The sequence below is a fragment of the Crocodylus porosus genome, unplaced genomic scaffold (genome assembly GCF_001723895.1).
Source record: "Crocodylus porosus isolate Cpor-Errol unplaced genomic scaffold, CroPor_comp1, whole genome shotgun sequence".
NCBI lineage: Eukaryota > Metazoa > Chordata > Crocodylia > Crocodylidae > Crocodylus > Crocodylus porosus.
Window position 1 is genome coordinate 40,979,875 of NW_017728909.1, and position 16,316 is coordinate 40,996,190.

Sequence of the window (16,316 nt, forward strand, 5' to 3'; positions counted from 1 at the left end):
TTGACCCCAGTATTCTTTCCTGCCATGGCAGGGGGTTGGACTAGATGATCTGCTCAGGTCCCTTCCGACCCTACAAACTATGAAACGATATCACTGTCTCCCAACAATCGTATGTCCCCCCCCAACCCCACAGGTGTCCTTTTTTTTGAAACTGGAAATATGGGAACCCCAGCTTAAGTCTATCTCAGCCATGCTGTTGATGTGAGTTTTCTTGTGGGTGGTTATCTTTTACTGCCTGTAGAAAATTAGGTGGTAGTACAATATGGCAAAGCCTTTCTGGCAATCCAAACTGACCAAAAGACAATTGCATTAATTTTTTTAACAGTTTCTTGCATTTTGTTGTCATTTGAACTGAGTTTACTTAAAAATATATTGCATATTAGAGGCTAATGTTGGAAATATATGCTTTTAAATAGTGTCAGAGTTTCTTATTTACTAATATTTCTTGTAATCTATCTTAATCTATATAAATTCAATGCAAAGCCTATTTACTATATAGACCTATTTGATTTTTATTCTGCTTACCTTGTTCAGTGTTTGTAACTGGTTGTAGTATCCAGTAATTACTACTTTTCTTTACATTGTAGTTTTAACTTGATGTGCAGTTTCTGCCAAGTTACTCATAGATTTCATAGACGTTAGGGCTGGAAGGGACCTCGGAAGATCATTGAGTCCAGCCCTCTCCCCGAGGGGCAGGAAGTCAGCTGGGGTCATAGGATCCGTGCAAGATAAGCATCCACATTTCTCTTGAAGGTGTTCAATATAGGTGCTTGAACCACCTCCAATGGCAGGCTATTCCAGACCTTGGGGGCTCGGACAGTAAAGAAATTCTTCCCTATGTCCAGCCTGAAATGGTCTTACAGTAGTTTATAACCGTTCGACCTCGTCATCCCTTGGGGCACTCTGGTGAACAAACGTTCCCCCAGATACTGGTAGTCACCTCTGATAAACTTATAGGTGGCCATCAGATCACCCCTGAGCCTGCTGTTTTCCAGGCTAAAGAGCCCCATAGCTCTCAGCCTGTCATTGTAAGGTCTGTTTTCCTGACCTCTGATCATGCATGTAGCTCTACTCTGGACTCTCTCAAGCTTCTCCACATCTTTTTTGAATTGTGGAGCCCGAAACTGGATGCAGTACTCCAGTTGCGGCCTCACCAAGGCCGAGTACAAGGGGAGAATGACGTCCTGGGATTTGCTCGAGAAGCATCTATGGTTGCAAGCCAGGATTTTGCTTGCTTTACTAGCCACAGCATCGCATTGAAGGCTCATGTTCATCTTGTGGTCAGTGATGACCCCCAAGTCTCTTCCTTCCGTAGTGCTAGCCAGCATAGCACTGCTGAGCCTATAAGAATGCTGCAGGTTTTTCCTCCCAAGGTGGAGAACCTTGCATTTTTCAGTGTTAAACACTATCAGGTTTTCATCCGCCCATTTGGTGAGCCTGTCCAGGTCAGCCTGGATTGCCCTCCTGTCTTCAGGTGTGGATGCTTTGTCCCAGAGTTTGGTGTCATTGGCAAACTTGGCCAGTCCGCTTCTGACTCCAATGTCCACAACATTAATGAACTTGTTGAACAGTGGGGTCCAAGGACAGAGCCTTGGGGGACCCCACTGGTCACAGGGCACCATGAAGATTGACTACCATCAATTACCACCCTCTGGGTCTGACCACAGAACCAATTTCCCAACCAGTGGGTTGTGGTGGACCCAAGGCCACTGTTGGTCAGTTTCACCAAGAGGTGATCATGGGATACCAGATCAAAGCCTTTTCTGAAGTCAAGATATAAGACATCAATCTCTTCTCCCTTGTCCAGGGGATAGGTCACCTGGTCATAGAAGGAAATAAGGTTGGTCAAGCAAGGCCTACCTGCAACAAACCCATGCTGGATTTCCCTCAGCTTGTTGGCATTGGCCAGCCCATTAAGGATAGCCTGTTTGATAATCTTTTCTAAGACCTTCCCCGGGATAGAGGTCAGGCTGATGGGCCTGTAGTTTGCCGGATCCACTTTCTTGAAGATAGGCATGACATTGGCCTTGTTCCAGTCTTTGGGCACTACACCAGAGCACCAGGAATTCTCAGAGATACGTGCCAGGAGCTGAGCTATGATGCTCGCCGGTTCCTTGAGTACCCTGGGGTGTAGATTGTCAGGGCCAGCTGACTTCCAGGTATCCAGCCTCTCAAGGTGTTCTTTCACGAGGTCAGCATTGATGGAAGGCAGGGGATCACCCTTACTGGACCTCCCTGTCCTGTAGTGGGCATGGGCCTCCCATGGGACTGATGAAAGACCAATGCAAAGTACCCATTTAATAGGTTGGCTTTCCTGGGCATCAGTTGTCAGATGTCCCGTCTGATTTAGCAGGGGTCCAATGTTGCCCTTGCTTTTCCTCCGGCTCCCCACATATCTGAAAAAGAACTTTTTATTGTCCTTGAGACTCGAAGTGAGTTGGAGTCCAGTAGCAGCCTTGGCTTTCCTGGTTTGCTCCCTGCAGGGCTGGACCAGTGCAGAATATTCTTCCTTGGAGATGAATCCCGTCCTCCACCCTTTGTAGGCCTCAAAGACCTTTGTTAGTTAATGATGCTGATGATGAAATCTCAAGTTCTGCTGGTTGCTTTCAGTGGGTTTATTTGAATTGAGATTAGGTTCAACAAGGCTTATAAACAAAGTTTGTTCATTTTTCATTAATACCACAGAAGCAGCATTAGCATGCATTTGACTATTTCTTGCATGTAATGAAATAGTATTTTACCTTCTGGGTTTCCTTTTACATTTGGATTTGCTACCTTTTATAAGCCATTAGGATGGCATCAGAATGTTTTAGTGCATTTTATGGTGCATTGTAAAAATATAAATAAGCACTTTCTATTTTTTTTAACTTGATTAGATTGTTTGTGAAAATTTAACTTGATATAAATGTGTTTTATATATCAGTGAGAGATTAAGATTTTTTTAAAAATCAATCTGATTCTGATTTTTTTATTTTCCCCTTGGAATTGTTGCTTACTAGCATTAAAATAATTATTCATTGATATTCTTTTCCATGCACAGAGGTGGTAGGAATCCAAAATCATTATTATTACATATAGAGATTAATCTAAATTTTCCATTGCAGTATTAAAATATTTATTTTTGTGCACGAGAAGAAATATCTTTTCTGAGGCAGTGGTATACCAGCTGACAGTTGCTTTGAAAATGTTCCTGGAAATGCTACTTCTGCTTATTTTATACCATAGTAGCGTCTAGGAACTCAGCCAAAATCATGACTACATTGTGCTGAGTTCTGTAAGTGATATCCTAAGAGGTAACATCTAAATAGTAATTTCAATATAAAGATACACATAATCTAAATGTAAATATATGCATAAAGATTAAGGAGAAAATCAGGCAGAGAGGTGACATGTTGGCTTAAGAGCATACAACAGATTAAGGAAAGAGCCAAAAATAAAACCAGGCCCCCTGAATCCTAATGCTGTACATGATGCCTTAGATCAGCTGTGCTCAGTTTTTCTGCTTTTGGGGCCAAGTGAGTAGTGCCAGGTCCCTCCACGGGTCAGATCTGGTTGGTGGACCCAGTCTGGCACCCAGACTATGCATAGCAGGGGTTTATCTAGACTTGCAGAGGAGGGCTGGGGGTGTGTGGCCTGGCCCCAATCCAGCCATGTCAGAATAAGGGGCATGGCCTTACCCTGTGGGAGGAATAGGGTGTGGCCTGGCCCCAACCTGGCTGGGTGGAGGGAAGGGGGCATGACCCAGCCCCACAGGGGTATAAGGGGGCATGGCATGACCTAGCCCTGAATCAGCCATGCAGGGGGAGAGGTGGTAGCCTTGCCCCATGGAGAGAAATAGGAACCCTCCCTTGATTCAGCTGCCCAGCAAAAAAGGACTCTGGCTTGGTTGACCCTGATCTGGCCATGCTAGGAGAGGGTTGTGGCCTGGCTCTGACCTGCTATGCTGGACTTGGCATTTTAGAAGTGGGGGAGGGGTGGCAGTGTTAACTGCCACTGCTCCCCTGCTACCAAATTTCCTGAATTGTGGGGAGCCCTGCAGGCCTGATTCCAAGACTCTGCCAGCCACATTTGGCCCGCAGGTTGGAGGTTGAGCAACCATGCCTTACATCATTTAGATTTGGGAGGAATTTTTGAGAATCCAAGTAAGTCACCTGGGAAAGAAAGAGATATGATTCCTTTAAATTGTATATAAATTTGAAGGATTCCAGACATCCAGCTGGCAAATTAGTACACAATTAAAGGGCCAGCCACAGTTGTAATGAACTTATCATTATTATGTATCATACAACAGTTGCATATATATTTTAGTCAATCTATTTCTAGTGCTACCTGGTGTGAGAACTTCAGAGTATATACCACAAGTCCAGAAAAGAGTCTACTTGTTGTGTATGTGTCATGGATTATACACTTACATTGTATATATGGCTTTCCATTAAATGTATACATTAGGGTCCTATTCAAAACCACCTTGGTCAGCAGCACAAGGTAAAGAGCTACAATGGCTTAAATAATGAAATCTGTTCTTTATCTCCTCCTTTTACTTACTAGATTCATAGATGTTAGGGTTGGAAGGGACCTCAGTAAGTCATTGAGTCTGACCCCCTGCCCTGCGCAGGAAAGAGTGCTGGGGTCAAACAACCCCAGCCAGGTGCTTTTCCAGTCTCCTCCTGAAGACCCCCAGGGTAGGGGAGAGCACCACCTGCCTTGGAAGCCCATTCCAGATTCTGGCAACACTTACTGTGAAGAAGTTCTTTCTAATGTCCAACCTAAATCTGCTCTCTGTCAATTTGTGGCCATTGTTACTCCAGGGGGTACCTTAATAAACAGAGCATTTCCTATTCCCTGCTGCCCTCCTCTGATGAATTTACAGTCAGCCACAAGATCACCTCTCAGCCTTCTCTTGAGCAGGCTGAAGAGATCTAGGTCCTTCAGTCTCTTCTCATAAGGCCTTGCCTGCAGGCCTCTGACCACACGAGTAACCCTCTCAAGATTCTCTGCATCCCTCTTGAAGTGCAGTGCCCAAAACTGGATGCAGTACTCCAGCTGCGGCCTGGCCAGTGCTGCATCACCTCTGTAGACCTGTTCGTCATGTATTTGCTAATGCATGATAAAGTGCGGTTAGCCTTGTCGATCACTTTGTCACATTGACGACTCATGTTCATCTTGGAGTCAGCTATGCCTCCAAGATCTCTTTCCACTTCTGTGCTGCTGAGAAGGTCTTCCCATTTTTCCAACCTGTCCAGAACTGCCCGGATCTGTTCCCTAACTGCTGGTATGTCAACTTTGTCCCATAACTTGGTATCATCTGCGATCTTGGACAGAGTGCTCTCCACATCCTCGTCCAAGTCACTGATGAAGACACTGAATAGCACTGGTCCAAGGACCGAGCCTTGTGGGACTTCACTACCCACATCTTTCCAAGTCAATATCAACCTGTCTTGCACCAGTCTCTGAGTGCACCCTAAGCCAATTTGCCACCCACCTGACCATGTAATCATCTACGTCACCGCATGTCAGTTTATTTACGAGAACAGAATGAGATACCATATAGAAGGCCTTATTAAAATCTAGGTAGATGACATCTGCCTCGTCTCCTGCATCTACACATTTTGTGATCTGGGTCTTTAGACTTCCTTGCTGTAAGTTGAGGGTATTCTTTTGGGATTATTAACTTCTCCCTTCAGCTCTTGTGCGTTTTGGGTGTAGCTTTGTTTTGTATGAATCCATAGAAGCAGAGAAAAGGTGGTAGTCATTGAGATGAATACCTACATGTGATTTTTTTTTTTGATTGTGTGGACTGAAGGAAAAGTTGAAATTGTAGAAATGATATGAAGAAAGCAGCTTTACTGTTGATAGACAGTCTAGATATTTTGAGCAAGAGGAAGTGAGGAGTGGTTTTGTGTTTGATGAGTTTAAGTTGATGGCAGGATGTCCATCACCTGTGGTACTGGATAAAACAAGTAGGGTAGGGAATCAAACATAGATTTCTGTATTAGTAGATGAATGATAGCTGAGTCCATGTAAGTTGATGAAACCACACAGAGGGAAACAAGAAGAAGAAGCAGTGAACATTTAAATAAAAGCCAAAGCAACCTCCCCCTCCCCACATCCCCTCCAAAAAAACCTGACAACAACAACAAGAAGCCCCTACCCCCCTTAGGTACTTGATACATAGTAGGAGAAGGAGAAGAGTGATATGCTGTAAAAGGCACTGTAAAAGTCATTCAAATGGTAGGAGAGCCCCCAATGAACATAAGTCTCAAAAGCCAAGAGAATTTGCAGGGCACTTGTGATTGACCGCTTGAACAGCAAGGAAATCAGGAAGAAGGGATGTAGTACAGGCCATGAAATTTTATCCCTGAATTTTATACTGAAATCCTGATAGCATATTTCAGCTAAAACTACCATTGTATCTTTTCTTTTAGTTTTTACTTTTTCCTACCGCTTATGAAAAATAATTTAGTAGTCTCAACAAGTTAAGGGAATTAATGGTGTTGTTTTCATTTTAGCATTTTTACATTTACAAAGGGAAAAAAGATCACTACAGCTCTTGAATTCATAAGAACAAATGTATTAATAATTGTTTTCCATCTATAGAGTGCAATTTAGTGTAATTTTGTAATATAGGTTCATGCTGTCTCTTTAAAAATGAACTTTGATGCTACTTAATATTGTTGTTCTTTAAATATAGAGATGGATCAATTAAGTTCTTGTTTTGAACATAGTGCATACTTTCTGATTGCGCATAAATTGGCTATTTTGAATGTAGTCTGAATTATACTAAATTTAACCTAATATAGGTTGGTAACTGCACAAAAGAGACAAATGACTTGGAAAGATTCAAATTGATGCAACAGTTGTGTATTTGTTTCTTGCTTCTGTAGATTAATGATTTTATCTGATAAAATTGTCTCTTGAAATAGTGTTCAAATATACAAAGATTATTAAGTAATATGTATGGATTTTCCAGTGTACTGTATAAGCCTTCGGATGTTAGTTTTTAACATGCTAAAATGCAATAGCATTCCTAATTTTATGGGTGCAGGAAGACGTAACACTCAGACTGGTTTAAATGCAGTTTAAACCATAAGTATCCAGATGTACAAGCCAGTTTAGAATGGTTTAAACCTCCTGAACTGTTTCAAAGTATACCTGGATAATGAAGTATAACTGGTTCTCCATGTGCAGACACTGAGCCTTCTGTGGCTAGGGTCTGGTCTGTTATCCAGGCATCCTACAATGCACTGCTTCTCATCCATCCCCAATCCTTGCATAGCAGCTGGCTGCTTTGCTACACAGCCAGAACTTTGCTGCCTCAACCTCAATTGCCTTTACTTGGCTGCAGTGTCTCTGTCTGGGAGCTCCCTCCCCATAGCTTTTAAAGAGTTGATCAGTGTCCTTCCACCTGTGGCAGCTGACCAGAGCTCCATGCATCCCAGGCGTATTTAGGGTAAGAGGAAGCTATGTGTGTGCACGCACGTGTGTGTGTGTGTGTGTGTGTGGAGGAGGGGGATTATTGGCTGCACCCCTGCTTATGGTACCTGGGGGTTCTGGGCCCCAATGGCAGTCCAAGGACTCCACTGCCACTACTGGAAGGAAATTGACTAGCTCTTTAAAAGTGTCAGAGAGCTTTAGATAAAAGCACCGAAAAGCCCCACTGAAGCTCCTGGTTTATACAGAAGCTGCGGAGCCAGATGGAAGTAATGTGCTGCTTCTTCTGGCAAAGTTTTTTTTAAATATAGTTTTCAAATCTGCAAGCAACCGTGATGTTTAGCCTATATTTTGTTTTCTTCACTCAGTGAAGTTTTGACACCTTCCATATCAGGCATGCAGTTTGAGGCTTCATGAATTACTGTTCAAAAGAAACTCCCAGAGACTCCTACATCCTACATGCATATAGTCCAGGGGTCTTCAACATTTTTGGGTCAGTGTACCCCCAGCAGCTGGTTGAGAAGGAAGGAGCCCCCCGGTGTCCAGTTGACAAGCGGGGGGTGGCATCCCCCAGTGGCTGATTGGCAAGCGTGCCAGCAGCACGGTGGCGGCATCTGCTGCTGAGTACCCCCTGAGGCCTTCCCAAGTACGCTCAGGTACCCCTGGTTGAAAACCCCTGATCTAGTCTCATACCAGTTAATGAGGACCTGCTACAGCCAGCCAGAAGCTTAACCAAATGGGCTGATTGTTGATATCAAGTCTTTATCTCGGGTTTTGAACAGTTCTGTGTACTGGGGTCTGGATCTGTAAAAAACAAACAAACAAGCAAAAACAAAAACCCAACAAAAAACAGAACAGCACTTTGGAAACAAAGAAGCTGAAAAACTGTTTCACAACCAACACCCCTTTCACAAACCTTGTTATGTTTTAGGGGTTCACAGCATGTTGTGACTGTGTTTTTCCTGTGTTTTACTCCACTGCTATGGCATATGTGGTCTCATTGGAAAGCCAGTGTTACGCTGTATCCACTTAGGTTACTGTTCTGACTGTATAGATTATATTATGTTATGTATATCTTTATAGTGTCAGAACTGGTTCAGCCAGGGTGCTGAGGCATGAATACTTAAAGATAATTACACCCCATACACAGACAGAAGGCACTGAGACCCAAGGCATTGTCTGTCTGTAATAGACAAATCAATTTCTCTATAGCAAAAAAGTAATGGCCTATGAGGCCAGAAACTTTTGGAGGATCCTGGTGACTTACCAGCACTAGAGTAATGCGAATGGAGAGGCTGGCCTTGGAGAATTTTAGGGTCTAGCTGGGATAGAATCAAGGTCTGAATCTCAAGCTTTGTGGGTTCAGCAGCCCCAATTGCCAGGGCTGGTAATTGGGATTCAACAGAAGGGCTGATCTCTTAAAAATTCTGGAAGGTCTCCACGAGGGCTGAGCTACAGCCAAGTGAGAGGGTAAGAATCTGTACTCCTTTTTCTGCAAACCCATAGTCAAGTTTGTTGGTGTAATTATTTCTTCCTATGTCATGTTTGTTTGCTTGCTTGTTTCCTTACTGATTGCCTGTGGAAAGAGTGATATCTGGGAAAATACCTTCCAGATTTCCCTTTCTAAGGAAAGGGGGACCTATAATTGTTCATGAACAAAATGGAGTGGCTACCTGGGACTGGCAGAGAATTCCTCACTGCAGGTACAGGGTCCAGTATAAGGGCAGTAGAGCTGAGGCTTGCTGGGTTAAGGGATTATGCCAGGGCAATCTCAGTCTTCCTTGGGTCAAGTGGCAGCACAATGAGGGTAAATTCAGGGTTATGGGTGTCTTGCTACAAAGGAAAACTGCAAATATAAACTGCTGCGGACCCACCTGCAATCTGCCGTCTCATATACAATCCACATCATCATTGGAGCAAATTACAGAGATGATAACATCCAAGATTCATTCACCTGCAGCTCTGTCAAAGTCATATACACTCTGTTGTCTACATGGGGCAGATGGGGCAAACCCTATATAAAATAATGAATGAACATCAGTCTGATAGCCGTTCCAGAACACTCTGACCTTCCTGGATCATCTGTCACCAACTTAGAGAAGCTGTTCTTAAACCACAAAATGTTAAAAACCACCTTGAACATAAAACTGTGGAACAATCTTCCACAGGCTGGATTATATTAGGTACGATCTAAACAGGCATTACTGATTCTTATCCCATTACCTGAATTAGCCTTTTTTTGTCTCTTTTGTCCCAATGGATTTATTTCTTATTTGCCACTCCCAGTGTTGCTGTCTCATCCCCACCATCCCTCTCCTTCCCGTTCTCCTTCCATTCCATGCCACTTGTATTCAGCTCGCTCTTTATTTGATAGACTGCTCTGTGCATGTCCTTTCACAGCAGCTGATGAAATGAGCTTAGCCATGTTCATACCAAGACAGCAAGCTTGACTGCCCCGTTAGGAGCCACATGCACCTTTTTCAGGATAATGCTTCCTTTGTCTCCTCCATGGGCTTACACATATACTTAAGATCATAGGAAAGTTGGGCTAGAAGGGACCTCAGGTCATCTTCTAGTCCTAGCCCCCTTAATGCAGAATCATCCTCAACCAAAGCCTCAAGCCAAATGTCTGCCTAGCCTGCTCTTGAGAATTTCAAGGAATGGGGATTCCACTCACTCTCTAAGTAGCCTGTTCCAATCCTTAACCACCTTTATGGCGACAAAGTTCTTCCTAATCTCCAACCTAAATTTCCTCTGCTGTGTTTTGAAGCCATTTCTCCCAGACCTGTTCATTACAGCCAGAGAGCATAGTCTGTCTCCATCCTCTTTATAAAGCCCCTTCAAGTATTTGAAGACTTTTATCAAATTCCCCCTCAGGCTTCTGTTCCTCACACTAAATAATCTCAGTTCTTTCTGCCTTCCATCATAGTCATGTTTTCCAGGGCTTGAATAATTTTTTTTCACTCTCTCTTGCATTTCTTCTAATCTGTACACATCTTTAGTGAAGAACGGTGCCCAAAACTGGACATGCAGACCAAGGTAAGTGCTGCTCCATTTGGCATCAGTGAGGCCTTACCTGGAGTTTGTAAGTGACACTTCTGTTAATACATCCCAGTATGCTCCTGATTTTTTGTTGGTTCTTTTTTTGCGACAAAAACACACTGTTGGCTGATATTCAGCTTCTGTAACTCCAGGTGCTTTTCTGCAGTCTTGCAGCCTAGCTAGTCTATCTGTGCATGCAGTTATTCCATCGTGAATGACTAGGCCTGACTGAGTTTTACAGGCTGTATGAACTAAGCAATATTCTCCTCCTTGACAAGAGTACATGCATCGTTTGCATTAGAAGCAACTTTTCTCTGTACATTAATTTTTTCACCTGTGAACAAATGTATTTATATTTAATGCAATCACACATTTTATTATTTTGTTATATTTTAATATGCCTAAATTCTAAGTGACTACCACCCTTTTTTTGTTAAAAGAAAAGTAAACTTGTATGGACTTTTAACAACTTTATACTAAGACAACTTAATTTAACTTGGGGTTTTCTAGAATTAAATAGCTGAGATTTCCTTTCCAACAATACTTCAGAAGCACAGATAAAAATGACTTCCTGTCTTACTATTTCCTGTATCCATGGTAACTACTCTCTCACTTGTTGTGGAGGAGCCTCTAGGAAGCAGTGTTTCCTGAGTGAGCAGTTTCAAAACCAAGGGGAAAATGTGAGAGCTTTAATAAACCAGAATGTAAGAAAAGTCTTACAGACAGGTCTGCTAAGTTAACTTTTCCAGTGAATGGCATAACAACAGGCTAAATGATAAAAATGAACTACAGGTTTGGGGTAAGTCATTGTTTTGTATACATTTTTAACTTAATTAAGTTTATCTTTAAAAGTAATATTCAAGGAGGAAATGAAGAGCTAGTGATGAAAGGAAACTTGTGTTCCTGCATGTAAACGTGAATTAGCATTTATTCATGAATACCTTTAGCTTTAACTAGGCATTTGTCAAATATAGAAAGACTAGTTCAAAGAATTTATATGTTGACTTTACTGAAAGCCATTGTTATGACAGCGTTAGTTGCTTTTAAATTGTAATTGATCAAATATTTTTCAGCTAGATTGGCAGCATATTCATTAACCTGTTAATTTAGTCTGATTCTTAATGCACTTGAAATACAGCATGATTACCTAATAAGTATTTTAATTTTTGTGATGCTAAGATGGGGAGTGCTGAAAGGGAGAAGTTGTAACAGATTATTGGGAAGTACTTTTCATTACCTTATAAAGCATGTTGTTTTACAATGTTAAAACATTAGCTTGCATGTGTTTTTTTAAAATAATATAAATATAATATTTGAACTTCAAATGAACAATATTTACAAATTTGATCTTTTTTTATCCCTAATAGCCAAGTCAGAAATGAATGGGAAAGCCAAAGACAGGGATATGTGTGGACTTCAAAATTCTCTATCCTGCATAGGAGTTTTCCTGCATATCCTTAATTGTTTTCTTTTGTTGGTGCTCCAGGAGGTATTTAGTTGCCCAGCTGTCTGCCAGCTCTGCACAGGGGGACGTGTTCACTGCCGTAACTTAGGTCTTTCAAGCATTCCGAAGAGCTTTCCAAAAAGCACAGTTCTTATATATCTGAGTGGAAATAATCTCTCTCATGTAATTCCAAATGAATTAACAGACCTTCAGAAACTTGTTGTGCTGTATTTGGATAATTCCAATATTTTACATGTGTACCCAAAAGCTTTTGTTGAACTTAATAAACTGTCCTATTTACATCTAGATGATAATCACATTAAACGTTTGGATCCTGGAATATTTCAAGGGCTATCAAAACTTCTTTTTTTGGATCTTCAGAATAACCAAATAGCTTTTGTTCCTAGAGGAGTGTTTAGTGATCTCACTTCACTTCAGTACTTAACACTTAAAAGAAATCGTCTCACTATCCTTGGAAGTGGCACATTCTTGGGAATGATTAGTCTTCAAACACTTAATCTAGCCTACAATAAAATTGCATGGATATCGGATTCAGCATTTCATCTCCTTGGAACCCTTGCATATTTAAACCTGGAGGGTAACAATTTAACACGGGTGCCCTCAAGCGCCATTGGAATTCTCAAAAATCTTGAGAGACTTTCCTTGTCTTACAACCCTATTGGAAAAATACACTCTTTTGCATTTCAAGGACTTGACCAGCTTGAATATCTATGTTTGAAGAGTTCAAAAATAAAAAGCATTCTCAATAATGGATTTGCTGGGTTAAATAACCTCAAACAGTTAATTTTAAGTCATAATGATTTAGAAAATATAAATGCCAGTACTTTTACCTTGTTGCATAATTTACTGTACCTGCATCTAGACAGAAATAAAATAGTTAGTATTGGTGATAATACGTTTGAAAAAGTTGGTTCCTCTTTGAAGATATTAAACCTAGCATTTAATAAAATTGCAGACCTGCAACCTCAGGTACTCAAACCCTTGGTTTCATTAATTCATCTGTATGCAAGTTACAATCCTTGGAACTGTAGCTGTAAATTGTTTGGGCTACGCAATTGGTTAGCATTATCTTCAATCTCTGTAAAAATACATTGTCAGAATCCACCAAGTATGCGTGGTAGGCCTTTGTATTATGTTAAAAGGACTGAATTTACAAACTGTGCTAGTACAAACGCCAATCCAGAAGCAGTCTGGAATCTAAAACCTGCAGGTATGCATCATAGTACCACCACTTTAGTGATGGCATTGCATAAGATGACTAGATACAATACACACAAACATTTGGGAAATTCTGCTACTAAACATGTTACTTTATGGGGAAGAGCCCAAGCCACGTCTGGTAGTCAGTTTTTTTATGAAGAATATGCCACTGGGAATCCATCACAGGCAACTACGGTGTTATCAGTTTTGCCAGTGCAAATGACAGCACAGATTATACCTGTTAATTTAACCATGGAAGAGAATAATAGTGTGTTTCCATCAAGTGCTGCATCTGTATCACTAAAAACATCTCTCCTCTGCACACAGCAAGTGGAGAAGCTGAATCGGGCATTTGATATTTTACTAGCCTTTTTTATTTTGGCTTGCACTGTGATCCTTTTTCTTATCTATAAAATCATTCGATTAAAACAGAAACTGAAGCTACCAGGAAACACAGAGGAAAAGGGAATAGAGTACTACAGTTGTTATCAGGCTGCCAGATACAATGTGACTGACCCAGTTCAGCCCCTGTCTCATAATCCAGTGAGGAATTCAGAATTAGACCAAATTAGACTTCTCAAACGAACAGCGCCTGAGAATCAGGCACAGGTCATCTTGTTTGAGCATTCAGCACTGTGATTTATTCTGTTTGACTTCTTTTGTTGAATTTTTTTTTTTTAATTATTATTTTTTTGGAGGGGGCGGTACTTTAAAACATCAAGAAATCAAATATCTGAGGTTCTTTTAAATAATTTGTTCCTCTGTCAGATCAACTAGTTCTTGGCATTATGGAAAATGTTACAACCTAGGATCTGTATTATGATTCTTTCTCCAAATGCTACTGGTTCTGACCTTTTGTGATGGATGAATATTCTGCTCTGTTTCCCTTTGAAGGAAAACTTCTTATATTACTCTTGTATATCGCAATATGTTCAGTAAGAAGTTAAAGCTATGGCTTCAACATTTTATCCAATATTCATTCGTTTTAAATTTTGTATGGAAATAATGTGTTTTGTTAAATGAGTAAGGAAAATCAATTATTATCCACATTATGAAATGGAATGTTTTTCTGAGGAAAATAGTGCTCTAAGAGGATCTTTTTAATATGTGCATTGCTATTCACAATGGGTTAGACATTGAAAACAGTGAGGGGTGATTTAGCTCAGTTGCTGAGTGTGGTGCTAATAACACCAAGGTCATAGGTTTAACCCCTGCCTGGACTAGATGATCTCTTGAGGTCTCTTCCAGCCTTACTTCTCTATGAAAGCTTTCCTTTTTGCTTAACATGAACTGTTTTACATTTTCTGAGAAAGAGGGGAAAATTAAAAATTCTGTATCTTTTTTTGTATATAAATATATTGCTAAAGTACAAAATAGTTGCATGCAGTGTGTATAGTTAAAATACATAGGTTGTTGATGTGCGCATTTATCATCAAACTGCATATAACACTAACTTGTATTAGGGAACTTACTTTATCTTTTAGTTGAAATATAATCAACTTTAGAATGTCCAACATCACAGACTAAGTTAATTAGGGCAATAGGTTTGTTTTTTTTCTTATAAACTCAAATACTCCAATTTGTATAATACAGTGTAAAATTCATTATATCATTTATAATTTTTTTTGAGTTTGTGCTGTAATCACAGATGTTGAAGTGATGTTGGAGCTGCAATGGTCCAGAAAATATGCTAGAAGCAAGAGGTTTTGTGGATGATACCTTTTAGTGGAGCAACTTCGTGGTTGGGATAGACATAGACAAGCTTTTGGGTATGGCAGTACATCCTCAGGTCGCACCATAATACCCGAGTAGGAGTACTGTGATTACCCTAAAGCCTAAGTCTATCCCAACCATGAATTTGCTCCAATATGGTATTACCTACAAAAGTTCTTGTCTCCCACATTCTTACATACCTTTTGCTGAAGGGTCTGTTATGAGTGCCGTGTCCCAATCACCTTTTTTTAAGCTAGTGAGAACCATCTACTGATAATAGGATTCATTTTGGGTTAAGATAAATTGTACCTTGTTATCCTCCTTGAGTGGGGAATGGGGGGTGCCAGGTATCTAAAAAATTCCAGTTACCTGAAGCTGGTGATTTTTGGCCGGATGTGGAGCAGGGGGAAAGAGGGAAGCTGCACGGGAGGCGGGGAGGGGGTGGCCTCACACAGAGCAGCTACAGTGCAGGGTGGTGGGCGGCACCATGTGCAAGCTTCCATGCCCCCCCCGCCATATTCATCCAGCTGGCCGGCAACTCCACTTAATAGAGTGTTCCGATTACTCAAATGCCAGATAAGAAGGATTTTACTGTATTTTTATTCACAACATTGGGGCTGTATTTACTTGATTTTTCCCTCTCTTCAATAACATGGTGATAATCTTAAAAAAGATGGAATTATATCCCAACTACTATATTTAGAGTGATATTTTCAGTCAACCCTTAACTGGATCTCCTTTTTTGCAGGCATAGTTTTATGTCCATAATCACATACACCTGAATTTTAAATCATTTGCATGTTTAAACAACCTAATCTACAATGTCGGTATTTTTGTCTACAGTTTTGCATCAAAAATAAGAAATCAGTGCTTATGTTTGTGCCCAACTATGAAGTGAAACTTTACTGTTCAGTTATGAGTCCATATTTTTTAAGACCACAATCCCCTTTTTATATTGGTGCCAGTAGATTCTGATCACTATGCCGAAGGAAGATCTGCCCATTTCAAAGGGAATTTTCCAAGGGCAGAGGACAACCAGAGGCTCCTATTCTCTGGATTTGGATCCCATATTTCAAAAGGCTCTTGATCTGCATTTGTCCTATTTTGAATTCGTTGCTTCAAATCCATCATTCAACCCTGAAAGTATTCAATTCTAGTGCCTATGGGTAGTGTCAAGTTGTCTGCCTCGATGCTACTGCACAGTAGGCTAATACTGCTGCACAGTAGCATCTTGGCATGATTTTTGCCATATAATGCTACTGTGTAATAGTATCAGGCTACTGCACAGTCAGTGTCTTGTGCATTTGTGCCCAGTACGTAGTTAACGGATATATAATTACAACGTTGAAGCTGAATTTTTGCACAAATACTTTTTGGAAGAATGAGAATGTTAAATGTGTATCTTAGTTGATTGAAGTGAAAGGGAAAAGGACAAAGCTATGTAAATTTTTTTTCCTGGAATCCA

The 16,316-nt window shown here is 40.8% G+C and overlaps 2 protein-coding genes and 1 long non-coding RNA gene across 3 annotated transcripts in view; all 3 read left to right on the plus strand.

Annotated features, from left to right (window-relative positions):
* The window catches only part of IPO11 (importin 11), a 280,310-nt gene that overhangs the window by 209,140 nt on the left and 54,854 nt on the right, over positions 1–16,316 (plus strand). The gene's annotated exons all lie outside the window — the stretch shown is intronic.
* On the plus strand, positions 5,527–6,093 carry LOC109307954. The gene is made up of 3 exons (XR_002100418.1): positions 5,527–5,748; positions 5,804–5,808; positions 5,928–6,093. It is a non-coding gene; the product is annotated as an uncharacterized LOC109307954 (long non-coding RNA).
* On the plus strand, positions 10,509–14,555 carry LRRC70 (leucine rich repeat containing 70). The gene is made up of 2 exons (XM_019532130.1): positions 10,509–11,272; positions 11,841–14,555. Exon 2 carries the CDS (start codon positions 11,852–11,854, stop codon positions 13,775–13,777), a length of 1,926 nt encoding a protein of 641 aa, XP_019387675.1. The 5' UTR covers positions 10,509–11,272; positions 11,841–11,851; the 3' UTR covers positions 13,778–14,555.

Coding starts and splice junctions, on each gene's coding strand:
- LRRC70 (XM_019532130.1), top strand. CDS start 11,852: ATGAATGGGAAAGCCAAAGACAGGGATATGTGTGGACTTCAAAATTCT.